This window comes from Lithobates pipiens, unplaced genomic scaffold, assembly GCF_037356315.1.
Source record: "Lithobates pipiens isolate NorthernLeopardFrog02 unplaced genomic scaffold, aLitPip1_a1.2 Scaffold_18, whole genome shotgun sequence".
In the NCBI taxonomy this organism is placed as follows: Eukaryota; Metazoa; Chordata; class Amphibia; order Anura; family Ranidae; genus Lithobates; species Lithobates pipiens.
The window spans coordinates 489,958,154-489,973,652 of record NW_027507758.1 but is presented as its reverse complement, the minus strand read 5'-3'; the positions used below and the strand labels follow the sequence as shown (position 1 = coordinate 489,973,652).

The window sequence follows — 15,499 nt, the reverse complement described above, 5'->3', positions numbered from 1 at the left end:
CTTGCCACAACCAAGAGCCCGGGAGTGAGTGAGAGAAGACTACGCCTCTCGGTTACGGGTAAACGGTTACATCCCTAGATCTTAGGGGTTCATGCCGGAACTTGTAGTCCTTCAAAATTTTGAAGGGAGACACATCCTTAGATTTAACGGTTACATCCCTAAATTTAAGGAGCTCATGTTGGAACTTGTAGTTCTCCACTTTTGGGGTAGGTGACACCCCCCTCCCCAGCATGAGCCTCTCAGAGCCGAGGATGAGACACCCCATCCCCCCCCCCCCAACTAGTGAAGGACTACAGGTTCCAGTATGAACCTGTGAGATCTAGGGATGTGACCTCCCAAAAGTGAAGGCATGCAGGTCCCAACATGAACCCCTCAGAGCTGAGGATATGACTTACAGCCCCCCCCCCCCAAAAGAAAAACCCAACCAACTAGTGAAGGATTACAGGTCCGAGCATGAACCCGTGAGAGTTCAGGGGGTCATACTGGAACTTGTAGTCCTTCAATTTTGGAAGGAGTCACATCCATTAAACAGGAAGGGGCGGGGCGCACCAGATTTTAGGCTTGCCTAGGGCAGCACAAAACCAAAATACACTACTGAATGCTGAATGTCTGTGTGTTTAGTTATTTTGAGGGGACATATATTTTTTTTTTATAGTGTGTGTGTGTGTAATAGAAAAAGAAAAAAAAAAAATACACCTATTGAAGAGAAGAAGAATGCTACAATGATGTTATAACGAGTCGGGATAAACGATGAACAGTAGAGTTGATTGGTGCTCCCTCAACGAGTTGACTGAGGTGGCAAAAGAAAAAAAAAGAAAAATACATTTTACAAAGTTTACATACCCTGGCAGAATTTATGATTTCTTGGCCATCATGTCTTTCACTCATGGTTAGGGTTTGGCTTAAGCCATTTATTATGAAATCAACCGTGTTTACTCTTTTTAAATCATAATGACAACAGAAACTACCCAAATGACCCTGATCAAAAGTTTACATACCCTGGTGATTTTGGCCTGATAACATCCCACAAGTTGACACAAAGGGTTTGAATGGCTATTAAAAAAGGTAACCATCCTCATCTGTGATCCGTTTGCATGTAATTAGTGTGTGTATAAAAAAGGTCAATGAGTTTCCTGACAGACCCTTGCATCTTTCATCCAGTGCTGCACTGACGTTTCTGGATTCATGGGGGAAAAGAATTGTCAAAGAAACTGCAGGAAAAGGGAGTTGAACTGTATAAAACAGGAAAGGGATATAAATAAATATCCAAGAAATTGAGAATGCAAATAATAATAAATTAATAAAGCCGACAATCATAGTGACAGTCCCCACCCATGGAACCTCCCCTCTAGGAGGGAAGATTCCATTGGATCAAACAGTCACAGTGGTTGTCGGCTTTATTAAGCTAGATCTCATATGATGATATTGTGGTGTGGAAATTTCCCTTTTCCTTTCCATGCATTATTTCATATTAACCCAACAAAAAGGAAAAAAATAAAATAAATTTTGAACGTTTACCATTTGAGTCCTGACCATTATAAAGAAAAAATGTAATTATGTGCAAAACCACTATAAAAGCCCTATAATAACCTCTTACGGCTACATTCATATGCACTTTACAAGCCACAGACGAGTTTGGTATAAAGAACTCAGGTGATACGCAATAGCCATGTTATTTACAAAAGAGGTCATGCTTTCTCTGATAACAAGTACATTCCTCAACTGATACCAGAAATGCATGACTATACTTTTATGTTTACAAAAGATGACTGCAATATGCCAATAGGTTAAAACAAGTTAAAATGTTTATACTGCTAAAAAGAAAAAAAAAAAAAAAGTTTATCACAAGGGCAAAATTTGAGCGTATATGTACCAGATAGGAAATGACAAACCACGGGCTTTAGCTAATACACAGATCAATGATGTGACATAAGAGTGAACTGCTGGAAGTCTCCTGCAATGTAGGTACAAATAAAGGCTGCATGTAAACGCCACTCATGAAAATGTTCCACTTATCCCTGCATCTAAAAAAAAAAAATTAGCTAAGTAAAAAATAAGCCTAAAAAATGCTATAATCAACAATCACATTATGGAGGAAACATTTCTGGAAATTTGACAATACCACATATCGCAGGAGATAGGATAATTTTCTAAAGAAAAAAAAAGAAAAATAAAGAAGTTGCATAAAAAAAAAACCCACAGGGGTTGATTTACTAAAACTGGAGGGTGCAAAATCTGGTGCAGCTCTGCATAGAAACGAATCAGCGCCTAACTTCAGCTTGTTCGGTTAACAATACCTGAATGCTGATTGGTTGCTATGCAGAGATGCACCGGGTTTTGCACTCTCCAGCGTTAGGCCCCTTTCACACTGGGGAGGTGTGGGCATCGGCGGTAAAGTGCGTTGTTTTAGCGGCGGTCTGCGGCCGCTAGCAGGGTGGTGTTAACCCCCACTAGCGGCCCAAAAAGGGTTAAAACCGCCCGCAAAGCGCCGCTGCAGCGGCGCTTTGCTGGCAGTATAGCCGCGCTGCCCCATTGATTTCAATCGGTAGGAGCGGTGAATACATCACTCCTTTCACCATTTCAAAGATGCGGCTAGCAGGACTTTCACCGTCCTGCTAGCGCACCGCTCCAGTGTGAAAGCCCTCCGGCTTTCACACTGGAGTGAAAGGGGCCGGTTTTTTCAGGCAATACACAGGCGCTATTTTTAGCGCTGTAGCGCCTGAAAACTGCCCCAGTGTGAAAGGGGCCTTAGTAACCCAACCCCACATTTTTCCATTGGCTGGGAAGCTGCAGGTGGGGCGAAGAGTTGGCCAAATATGGCTGTATGGCTCTGTACTCGTGTAAATGCCAATGCTTCTCTGCATCATCATTTACCCACACATGGGCAAACAGCATATTTTGCCAAACACAGAAGTGTGTTTGGCAAAAATATGTGCCAAAAAACGATGCACTTTTTACTCTAGGCATATGTTATGCCAACGTAACCGCATGGGCACGTGGCCCAAGTTTACTTTTGTAATAAAATGCTTTAGGCGGTCAAGTAGCCCCAGTACCTTAAACTGTGTAGCATTCCTGTAGACCCATCATGGCTTACCCACACCTATGGCATCCTGCCTGTGATCTGGGATGCCCTGCATATTGGGTAGATTCAGCACTGCTACACTAAGAGAAGAACTATATAAATCACCTGGCCCTGATGGACTCCCCTATTTCTACTATAAAACCTATCTAGACATTTTAGGACCTCACATGCTCACTTTATTTGATACTTTGCTACAGGGTACCCCTCCCCATCCACATTTCTCACACTCCATCTCAGTGATCCCCAAGCCGGGTAAGGATCCCTCCATCCCAGATAATTATAACCCTATAGCCCTTCTGAATTCTGACTACAAAATATTTACTAAAATTCTTGCCTCCCGGCTATCGGTTCTTGCCCCCAAACTTATTCACAGAGATCAGGTGGGGTTTGTGCCTGGTAGACACGCGGGTGACAACACTCTCCGCACGATCAACCTGGTCGATCTTTTGGATAGGACCAACAAACCAGCACTCCTGCTTAGCTTAGACGCCCAAAAAGGCCTTTGATAGGCTCAGCTGGCCTTATATGTTCGCCACGCTCAAGGTTTATGGGTTTCGGGGCCCCTTCTTGAGGGCACTGGAAGCTTTGTACTCAACGGTCACTGCCCAGGTACAGATTTCGTCCTCTGTCGCCTCGCTTCCCCCTGTTGAATGGTACTCGGCAGGGGTGTCCTCTATCTCCGCTAATATTTATTTTATGTCTGGAACCCCTGGCAGAGGCCGTACGCTCTCATCCAGATATCCCCACTGCCCTCTACCCTTAGACGTCAATGAATGAATGACTTATATAGCGTCACCTATACGAACTGAATCGCCTCTGGGCGCTTTTTCTTGCCACCGGTGTCCAACTGCAGCTATTTATGCGGGCCTATAACCTGTAGAGTCCCGACACACTTACAACATTGACATACACATATTATGGCCAATTTTTTTTGGACAGGGTCTAATTAATTAACCTACCAGCTTGTCTTTGGAGTGTACGGCCCCAATGTCATTTACTTTGGACTTGTGGCAAAAGTGTAACAAAAAGTACTCCCTCTCCTCGGCCTGCCCCCCCCCCCCCCTCCCTCACGAATGTCTTATTTAATCCTACTATCCCTGATGGATCGTCTATGGGTAGGATTTCCCCGTGGCTAGATACCCCTCTTTTCCAACTTAGACACCTGGTACACCCTGTCTCCTGTAGACTCCATGCCTTCGAGACCTTGCGAGAAAAATATGACATTCCCAAACACTCGTTTTACTTCTACCTACAGGTGAGACACTTTTTTAGCGCTAAGTCTCCGACTTTAACCCTTGACACTCCCACAGCTTTTGAGCATCTCTGCGCTCAAGGCCCACATCAACTTAATGTCATTTCCTCTATTCACCGAATCCTCCATGAGTCGACCCCTCTAAACGAATCTACGCATTTGTACATGAGTAGATGGTCTCAGTTGTTGGACAAACCTATCTCCCTGCAGACGTGGGATAGGATTTGGTCCTCTACTTTTAAATCCTCCAAGTGTGTCACGCAAAGGGAAACAGCAATAAAAATCCTTATGTTTTGGTATAAGACCCCCGATGTCATCCACAAATATGATTCCTCAGTCTCGTCATCTTGTTGGCGATGTGGACTTGACATTGGGTCATTGTTTCATATCTTCTGGAAATGCCCTTTGATACGGCCTTTCTGGACAGCGGTGGGGTCTTTGGTGGTGGAGGTGACAGGGGTATCCCTCCCGATTGATCCCCTACATTGTTTGCTGGGTCTCCCTGTACCAGGTATACCTAAAAACACCAATCGACTGGTTTCCTACATTTTACTTGCTGCTAAGAGGCTTGTCCCATTGTGTTGGTTGTCCAGTGCAACCCCCCCCTGGCCTAGGTTACTCCAACTGGTGTCTGAAATTAGGAGAATGTAGTATTTGACAGCCTCGGTGCATGATTTGGTTCCCCAGTTCGATAAAGTGTGGGAACCCTGGGATCGATCGGCATATGGGGCTCCCCCTGCCGGTACATCCATCTGACTGCAGCTACCGACCGGGGCTCTTTGTTGATGGCTACTGTCCCCCCCCCCCCCCTTCCCTACCCAGTTCTCCGGGTAATCTGTCCCTCCCCTTCCAGGGACTTACTATGCTGACCATGTGAATGTTTGGATGTTTTGCCTTTCTCTTTGGCCTCCGGCCACTTGTTGATCAGAATAGTTTGTTTGATTTACATTAACTGTTTGTTCTTTACAGTACGAGATACGGATACGCAGTCCACCTCTGTGCCTGCGTTTGTGGACATTTTTCTCTGTTTGTTGTAACTTATGTTTTTCACCATGATCTATATCTTTCTTTGTGTACTGAATCCTCCAATGCACTAGTGTATTGTTTTTGCTTTGAAAATTAATAAAAATTACAATTATAAAAAAAAAAAAAAAAAAAAAAAAAAAAAAAAAAGAGAAGAAGGACTATAAAAGGCAATGTGCAAGACTTGAAAGAGGGAGGGTGCTTATTTCAGTAATGTATGAGGAGTCCCAGTTTACAAGCAGGCTCTCTCCCATTAGTTGTTTCCTAGCCAATATATGGCACCTAAACTGCAAATTTTAAAGCTACACAGTGTTTTTAAAAGCACCGGGCCCCTTGACTGCATAGTAGGCCTTGTGTTTGAAATATGTGCATCAGGCCTTATCATATGGTCCTTGCAACCAGTTTTGCAGCGGCAACTCCATTTCCCCACCTTCGGCTCTCACTTTTTGCTCCCACTTCCCACTGTTACTTGTAGCGTAGCCTACTGTGTTTACAAAGGCAAGGCTTTGCTCTCAGCAACTCCTGGAATGAACACATCCACACACACACAGTGGGACAGATCTCCAAAATCTGCGAGAGAAAGATCTCCCTGCAAGATGAGGCCGAGCCGCCTACACAGGGAGGTACTAGAGCCGGGCAAGGTAGGAAAGCGAGATGCAAGGAAGCTTTGCGGGGTGGGGGCTGGGGGTTGCACTCTGTGCCCAGTGCACTCCCTGAACCCTGCACTCTGTGTCTAGCGCACCCCAGATATAACCAGGCCTTTGAGGGCAACTATACTACTGAAGCGGCCCACAATGAAATGGAGTTGGACAACCCTGGCATAGTGCATTTTAGAACATGATTAAACTCTGCCTTTAAAATTCCAATCGAAATAAAATAAATTCATGGGCCCCATTTTGCTGAACAGACCTAAAGATATTTGGGATCAAGTAAACAATTGATCTCTGTCCTTGAACATGCCACATGACTATTGCGAACAACTCTCAAAACCATCATAATGAATAGTCAGTGTGACATGTTTCTTACTACACTCAGGATATCAATGTGTAATAGAAGAGCGTAAACAAGTCATGAAGACTTCATACACTCATAAAACATAACAGCCACCGTGCTTCTACTTGTCAACACATAAAATTACATACACATGAATGAATACAATTGCAGAATGATACAAATTCATACACACACAAAGAAAAAGAAAAAAGAAAAAGTATACAAAAGCAACAATGTAGCTAGCAATCATACTTGTTTTATGTCAGCCTATGCTTAGCCTTCATACACTACCTACTCATAAACCATTTTACAGTCATATCTATAAAAATAAAAATTAAGTAAAAGCAATAACACAATCATTATAATGATGTTCAGCTGGCTGCAAGTCAGACAAGTAACATTTTCTATGTAATCATACTAGTCCCCGTTACCATTTTGATGCAACAAATGAAGCACACTCATGTGACATCTCTGAATCATGTGAAATGATATGAAAACCGACACCAAAGTTGATTAATGAAAACTAAGAAAAAAAAAGGAGAAGTGTTACCAAAGGCAACAAGGTTTCATTTTTAGAATCAAGCCAATTACTTTAGACAACAGCTCTACTTTTGTTCCAGCTTCCATGAGTCAATCCTAGCAGTGGAGGGAAGCTACTGACCACATAGGAACCACAGGACCTGTACATGATCCTCCATGGGCATACAATTTAAATGTCCTGACAACATTTTTTATTTTTTTTATTTTTTTTAAACACAAGCAGCCCAAAAACAGACCACAAAGAGGACAACCCTTCTACTCATCCTCCAATGGAAGAGACGGAGAGCAGACTTCCCTTGGAGGAAGAGAGTTGTCCTCTTGGGATGCCAATCCATGTGGACATCCTTACATTGTGTTTTTTTTTAATAATTTTTCTTTTGTAATAGAGTGGTAAGGGGTTAGACCTGTCAGGTTTTAATTTCTTCAAACATATTCAGCCTCTCCTATTGCTCCTACATTATACGTGATGCGACTGCGGGTCAAAGTGCCTTAGAGAGGATGCTTTGGGGGACAAGTCTCAAAGGTAAAATGGAAGCCTACGGGAACAAGATTCAAGATCTAATGAGCATTTAACCCTTGCACTGCGTGGAGGAGGGCACAGCCTTTTTGCTGCCTGGATTGAGACTCTAATACGGTATCAGGGTGGATATAAAACCAGGATTTAAAAGAAGAAATAAATAAATCAGGTTTTTTGGACTTTATTTATATTTATTTTGATAAAATGCTTTTGGAGTAAAAATCCATCTAAAGATAGTTTTCTATTTAATATACATTACATTAATAATTTAGTTTATTCAGTATCAAATGGAGTTTAGTTATGTAGCGAGAGGCTGTATATTCTGCAAGATTTACACTTTTTGGTAAACTCATTCAATGAATCCAAGATAACATGCACTGCATTGATGCATTCACACAATTTCATAATAACCATGAGTTAAACCAAAGTTCAGGAATATTGCTTTATCCCATTCTTTTTGCAAATCTATGTACACTACAAACTGTATGATTGAATGGGTTCTGATATCGCTGTTTTACTAACCCGACAGCTTATTCTAAATAGGAAACCTTCATTTTGTTTGCAAATATTAAAGAGTCCTTAAATTTAAAGAGCGCCTGTCATTTCAGATCCATCATGGCAGCGGCTGTTAGCAGGCATCCACTCACCTGCTGCCTTGTTGTGTCACTGCCGCATCACCAGCCATTCCATTAAAGTGAATGGGACTGTCGGTGAGTCAACAGCGGGTCAGAGGAGGAGCCGATGCAGGGCAGAGATGACAGTTGCTCTTTAAAAATTATGATTTAAAGCAAGTCTTTTTACTAGTAATTTAAATCGAATCCATCCTGTGCGGAATTAAACCCAAAAAGAAAAAAAAATTATTCACAGCTTAACAATCCTTGCTATTTTACAACAGACCAAGTTGTCCAGCAAAAACCATCAGTTATGCCCTGTACACACGGTCGGACATTCCGACCACAAAATCCTTCTGATTTTTTTCGACAGATTTTGGCCGAAACTTGTGTTGCATACACAGGGTCGGACAAAGTTGTTGGAAAATCCGACCGTTCGGAACGAGGGGACGTAATTTACGTATGACAGGACTATAAAAGAGGCCAGTAGCCAATAGCTTTCGTCTCGTCATTTATTCTGAGCATCCATGGAACTTTGTCCGTCGGAATTCTCTACACACGATCGGAAAAAGTCAGATCGGATTTTGTTGTCGGAAAATTTTAGAACCAGCTCTCAAAACTTTTTCCATCGGAAAAAGTCCAATAGAGCCTACACACGATCGGATTTTCCGACAACATAATCCGATCTGATTTTTTTCCGTCGGAATTTCCAACCGTGTGTACAGGGCATTACAGCGTTAAAACAAACCCTTTAACACTAAAAGGGGTGCTTACAATAGTCAGCTTTTCTTAATTTATGTTAAACTTTTATCCTAAAAGAGAAGAAAAAATATGTTGCTGTAACAGCTTCAAAAGTGTTAGCTGGAGTTCCCTTTAATTTGTTAGTCTAGTGCACAGGTATCTAAACTGCAGCCCTTTGCTTGCTTTTATCCAGCCCTTGGGGTACTAGTCCTCCAAACTGACACCAACCATGGGGCACTAGTCCTCCCACTGAATTCCAGGACATTTTCAACTTTTACTGGCCTTAGTCCGGCCCCCCTACAGTCTGAAAGACAGTAAAATGGCCCATTGTTTAGAAAGTTTGGAGACCCCTGGTCTAAAAAAGAAACTATCAAGCCCCATCTGCAAAAGCCCTTACAAATGGCAAAAAAAAAAAACCCTGCAAAACTAAAAGATGCTCAGCTCAAGCTAGACTGGAGCCTTATGCCGCGTACACACAATTGGAATTCTCGTCGGAAGAAGCTCTGATGGTTTTCCCGACGGAATTCCGCTCAAGCTGTCTTGCCTACACACGGTCACACCAAATTCCGATCATTTAGAACGCGGTGACGTACAACGGGACTAGAAAAAGGAAGTTCAATAGCTTCTGTCTCGTAGTTGAATCTGAGCATGCGTGATTTTTGACGTGTCGGAATTGCATACACACAAACGAAATTTCCGATAGCACGTTCTCAATTTTCCAGATGGAAAAACTTTCTATAAATTTTTGGCTGGCGGAAATTTGGACAGCTAAATTCCGATGGAGCATACACATGGTCACATTTTCCGATGAAAAGCTCTCATCTGTCTTTTTCTGGCCGGAATTCCGATCGTACATACACGCATTAGAAAAGTAAAGCCAGCCAAAATATGGATCAAAAATTCATCTGGTTTAGCAGGGACTTGCCAGATTTGATCCATGTATAGGCAGGGTAGTTTTAAAGAAGTTGATCTACTGAGCAAGTTCTGTACAACCGGCCCTGTTGGATTTTTGCCAATCGATCAGCACCGCCAGCCATAGCCAGCAGCACTGATCAGTGTATTCTGATGGCGAAGCAAGTCTCCTCAGTGTCAGAATACAAAGCCTCAGCTAGTGTGTGGATGGGTATATTGAGTCTTTCATTTTACTTGCTGGTTAAACGAAAAAAAAAAAAAAAAAAAAAAAAAATTCTTATATTTTAAATAAAAGAACGGTGAAGCAAAATAAGGGTCAGTGCCCATCAATGCAGCCTAATCAGTGCCCATTTGCAGCCTCATAAGTGCCATGAATGCAGCCCCACCATTGACATGAATGCAGCACCCCCACTGCCAGCAGTGCAGCCGATTCATGCCCATCTGCAGCCTTGGAGAACACAGGGAGGGGGCGGGATGATGGCAACAGATTACATACAGGAGAAACTCCTGTTTTCTGCAACAGCCTCTTTAATACAGAGTCCCGCCTCCAACAATGGTTTGAAAAGTCGTCCAATGGCAGCCGTATAAACCGGAAATTCTCCTGTATGTACGGCACTCATCCCAATACCTTCCAAGGCAGCCATCATATATCTCTTTTGTGGCCCCCAGCCCTCTGGGATTCGTTGGGGGCCACAAAAGATATACATGTCCAAATTACCAGGCGGGCCATTCGAAACCAGAACGCAGGCCGGACTTTGGACATATCTGGTCTAATTAGAAAAGCAGGAAGTAACTGGAGACATGTAAAAAGACTATTTAAATCAAGTAAATACGATATACCTTCCAATCGCTTTACTAATGCTAGCAGCATAAGGATTAAAAATAGTCAACATTGATTGGGAGAGTGAAGTTCAACTTTAAGAAGATTCGTTCTATTTTCTAATGGCTAAAGAGGACAAGTCAATGTTTGTTTTCAACCACAGCGCTGAGAAAGTCTGAAGGTGCACAATTTGTTTCAAACAACTGAAATTCAAAACAGCGTATGTAGTTTGCTTGGTAAAGTCCATTCCTTGCAAAAATCTAAACGTTAAAGGAAGTAAAACTTTTAAGTATTTTCAAACGACATTGGTCATCAAAATGTACTTCAAAATGTACATACAAATTTTTACAAACATCTGAAAATCCACTACAATCAGGTCAGCTTACAAAACAACCAAAACAAAAAAAAAAAATGTACATCTCAAATGGTCCAGGACAGCACTCGCTCTGCTCTTTAGCCCCTGTTCACACTGGTGATTTGTCATGCGATTTGACAGTTCCAAAACGCATTACAAGTCTCACCCCATTGTCAGCAATGGAACAGTTCAAATTGCCTTGCCTCATGTCGCAGTGACTGAAAAAGATTCCTGACCTACCTTTTGCCAATTTTGTTGCCACTTGCGTAGACTTCCGTTAAAATCACAATGAAATCAGAGGGGCAAATCGCACTGATCTGTAGCTTTAAAATTACACTGCAGTATCGCAATTTTAAAGCTGCACCAATGTGAACCAGGCCTTAGGTGCAAAGCAGGTAGTGGAGACCTTCAAACTTCCAAAATAGAGGGAAAACAATGGTCCAGTCTGCAGCACCTTGTAGATTTACTTACAGTTATAAAGTCATTAAAGTAATTCCCCTGCGCTTGAGTAGGAAGCTTGGGGGTGCATAGTACAGGCAAATTCTTTCTACACCAGCTTGCTGCCCTCCATGGGACAATGGGTATCCTTAAGGCTGAAAAGTAATAGCGAGAGAAGGACGCACCAACCTAGCACATTACCAAAATGCATTTTATTTCAGATAAAAGCAACAATGGTTGTATTTACATACAAAACGTGGTAAAAAAGACATATCACAACACAGGCTGATGTGAACAGTCACCCTCAAGTCAGAGGTAGATGGTCAATACTGCCAGGAAAGACCAGGTGATGTTGGAAATTACTTACGCGTTTCAAGGAAGAACCCACTTCCTCAGAGCCAAAGTAATGAATCATTACTTCCGACAGTATCGGCCATCTACATCTGTGCTGTGATAGGCCTTTAGGCCCGATTCACACCTATGCATTTGTTGTGCTTTTTGAAATGTGTACTACAGTCCATTTAAAGAGGAAGTAAACCCTGGTTAGTTTTACTTGCTCTTTATTTCCCTGCAAAGGTACAGCATAATGGGCTACCATTATGTGTCACTTACCTGAAAACAAAGCCTGTGATGGCACCGCTCTCCCCACTAGCAGGGAGTGTCCATCTTCACCCCTCTTCCTTCCGGCTCTGTGACGTCACTCCCGGGCATGTCCAGTCACAGCATGACCCCTATTAGAAACGGCACGATGTGCCCTTTCTAAATTGCACATGCGCCATAGACATGGGCACACAACTTTTTTGTAAATATCTCCTAAACCGTGGAGGTTTAGGAGATATTTCAAGCACCTATAAGTGAGCCTTAATATAGGCTTACCTGTAGGTAAAAGTGGTGGTAAAAGGTGTACCACCACTTTAACATGGTTTCCTATGGGACGCGTTGTGTAGTGCAAATCTACAAAAAGCACTACAAATGCATAGGTGCAAATGAGGCCTTATACCACGTTTGTATGCAAGTACAATCATTGTTGCTTTTATTTGAAATAAAAACCGATTTCGGTAATGCGCTAGGTCAGTGCGCCCTTCTATCGCTATTATTTTTCAGTTATAAAGTCATTACCTGACGAGGGATACTCACGGGTCTGAAAGTGTTGTACATTAATGTTTTAGAAACTCCCTAAATAGACCTACCACGTGCTGCAGATTGGACTTGATTTTTCGCTCTCTAAAAAAAGAATAATATATAAATAATAATAACAACAACAAAATATATAAAATAAATATAAAACAAATATATATATATATATAGTTGTTATTTATTATTTTTTTCCTCCTTTTGGCCCCCAAGAGTTTTCACAAGACTTACTTTAGAAAATAAAGGAAGACAGTAGAGTTCCAATACAATCGGGTGAGTAGGGCTGTGTATTCTATCTCTGTAGCAATACTTCCAGGGTAGAATTGTTGGCGGTGACTTTCTCAATAAGACACGAAGGGTTTTGGATGGATGAGTGTCCCTGTACACACAATGTACAGAGCGGGTCATCTCTCTATATACAGGATGAATGTTTGGAAGGCGGTTGTGAATGAGTAGGAGATTGGTGACAGATCTGCTGGTGTGTGGTCACCTCTGTACATCCAGTGACCACACACTCACACTCACTCCCAGCAGAGGATCATTCTAGGACCACTGAGGTATACCTTCATTGCATATAATAGAAGAATGGAACAATCCTCCTACATGATAAGGACAATGTATAGGACAGTCATACCTGGAGCCCCCCAGCCCTGACACTGCCTGTACATTGGTCCAGTCCCTCCCCCATGTCCCTGGCTATGAAGGGACCCCCCTCAGTCCCTGCCACTCACACTAGTACACAAGTTCATGAGCCCAGGACTGTGTGAAGGAGGACTAGTACCGGAGCCCTTCATACGGAGAGAAGAGAAGATGCTGGGCTATAGACAGCACAAGACATACTCACATATCTTTACTCTCAGGCTCTGCAGGACCCGCACAGGGGCCGCAGGCGGATCCCCGGCCTCTCCTCTCCCTCCTGCCTGCTGCTCCCCTGCCATCTCTGGCGGCAGCAGCAGACGCTCTGCCCGTGCTCTTCCGCCAGCCGAACTACTTGAGAACAAGCGTATTTACACAGAAGAAGTAACCCGCCGCGGAAGGATACGCAGGGCAGGCGAAGCTTCTGAGAGACAGCGATACGTCTCTGCAGGGGGCGGGGCTTGGGCTGTGAGAGTGGAGTTAGTGGCCGTCACTGGGACAGTGTGGTGGACACAGGATAGGGATATAAGGGGGCAATGAGGGGACGGTGTGCTCAGTGCTACACACAACCCTTCTCAGTGACGTCAGTCTGTGTAAATGTAACACACTTTATTGTGGAAGTGACCAAAATAATCTCACGTTTTTATATATGTTTATGCACACACAGACACACACATATGTATATATATATATATATATATATAGTGTGCATAAACATATATAAAAACGTGAGATTATTCTGGTCACTTCCACAATAAAGTGTGTTTTTTTATATATATATATATATATATATATATACATACAGACATATGTATATATATATATATATATATATATATATATATATATATATATATATATATATACATACATTATTATACACGATTTATAGAGCGCCAACAGTTTACGCAGCGCTTTACAATGTATAGGGGGGACAACACAATTACAGTACAATACAAAAGGTACAAGAGGGCCCTGCTTGTAGAGCTTACATTCTAAATATAAATATATATATATATATATATATATATATATATATATATATTTATGGCCCAGAGCCCTCTGACCGATACGGATAAGGATGACAAACAAGGTTAACACAAACTCGCTTACTTGAACCGGACCTGAAAGTGTGCCCTGGCCTAACGTAGGGTATACCAAAATAAGGGGGCATACCCTTGATAGAGAAATGAGTAATAAATGAAATGAAAATGAAATGAAGTGAAATGAGTACTCGCTCGAGGAGTATAATGCTTGAGAAATGCCCTGACAGGGGATGGGTGGGTGGGTATCGCGCACCGGAACCGACGAGGTAGCCAGGCGAACGGGCTGGTTATATACACCACCGGGCTCCACCCATAATTCCAGGCCACCATACTGGCCTTTCCATTTATGGCCCAGAGCCCTCTGACCGATACGGATAAGGATGACAAACAAGGTTAACACAAACTCGCTTACTTGAACCGGACCTGAAAGTGTGCCCTGGCCTAACGTAGGGTATACCAAAATAAGGGGGCAAAAACATACAGGTAGGGAATGCCTTTATTGATTCAAGTTTGTTACTGGGTGAGCTTGACAAAGGCCTGGGCCATCTCTACTTGCGGATTGGGTATGTAACGGGCGAAACAGGTGGACTTCCACCTACCCAACTTTTTGATAACGTGGACCGGGACCCCTTGGCGGGAGGCAGTTGAAGCCGCTCCGATCCGAAATGAATGTCCGGAGTAGTGAGCCGGATTGAGGTGAAGGATGCCCAGGAGTATCCTGACATGCTCCATGAACTGGGCTGCGTTCAGTGGCTTACCGTGGAATGGCAGAAGCGGGCTAGTTCCTGGTTGATCGGCCAGAAGGGTCAACAAGCGGGTGAGCATGGCGACCGGGCACCAGCGGTTGTTAGTTTTATAAAAATGTATGTCCGTCCCTGGGCCGAGCTGCTGCGTCTTGGATACTGCTATATGTAGGATGAAATGGTCTCCGTGCCTGACCAGGTGGTGCTTGCATAGCGTGCGAGCTGAGGGGCTACTGGAGGTAAACTCGCCTGGCCGCAAGAAGCCGTAGAAGGCCAGGTGTATGGCTGCTTGTATAATGATACTAGTGTGGAGTCCGAAAGGTGCAGTGGCCAGAATATCGGACATGTTTCTGAAAACGTCTCCTGTGATAGGCAGGCGTTTGAGGGAAGCCGCAGGCTGGCGTTTCTGGATGCCACGCATGACGGCCCGAATGGCGTGACAAGTGAACAAGGAGGGTTCAGCAGGGTCCTGGAGGGACGTAAAATGTTGTACCCCGGCCAGGTATAGTCGGATCGTGTTGAAGGATAACGCCAAGTCCGAGTGGCAATGGGCAATGAAGGCCAGAACTTGCTTGACCCGGGAGGTCTCTGTGGAGCGAGATGTTAAGAAACGGTTAAAGGCCCTCCAGGCTGTTTGGTAGGCCTTGCGGGTATTG

At 43.3% G+C, this 15,499-nt stretch overlaps 1 protein-coding gene across 2 annotated transcripts in view; it reads right to left on the bottom strand.

The window, feature by feature from the left end:
• Positions 1 to 13,430, bottom strand: part of RASA2 (RAS p21 protein activator 2) — a 214,396-nt gene extending 200,966 nt beyond the window's left edge. The window contains exon 1 of one of the 2 annotated variants that reach the window (XM_077488567.1): positions 13,263 to 13,430. In XM_077488567.1, the coding sequence (XP_077344693.1) occupies positions 13,263 to 13,356 (94 nt within the window). In that variant the 5' untranslated portion in view covers positions 13,357 to 13,430. The remainder of the gene's footprint in view (positions 1 to 13,262) is intronic. The other variant, XM_077488568.1, reaches the window with a different exon arrangement.
• Between the last annotated feature and the right edge of the window lie 2,069 nt (positions 13,431 to 15,499).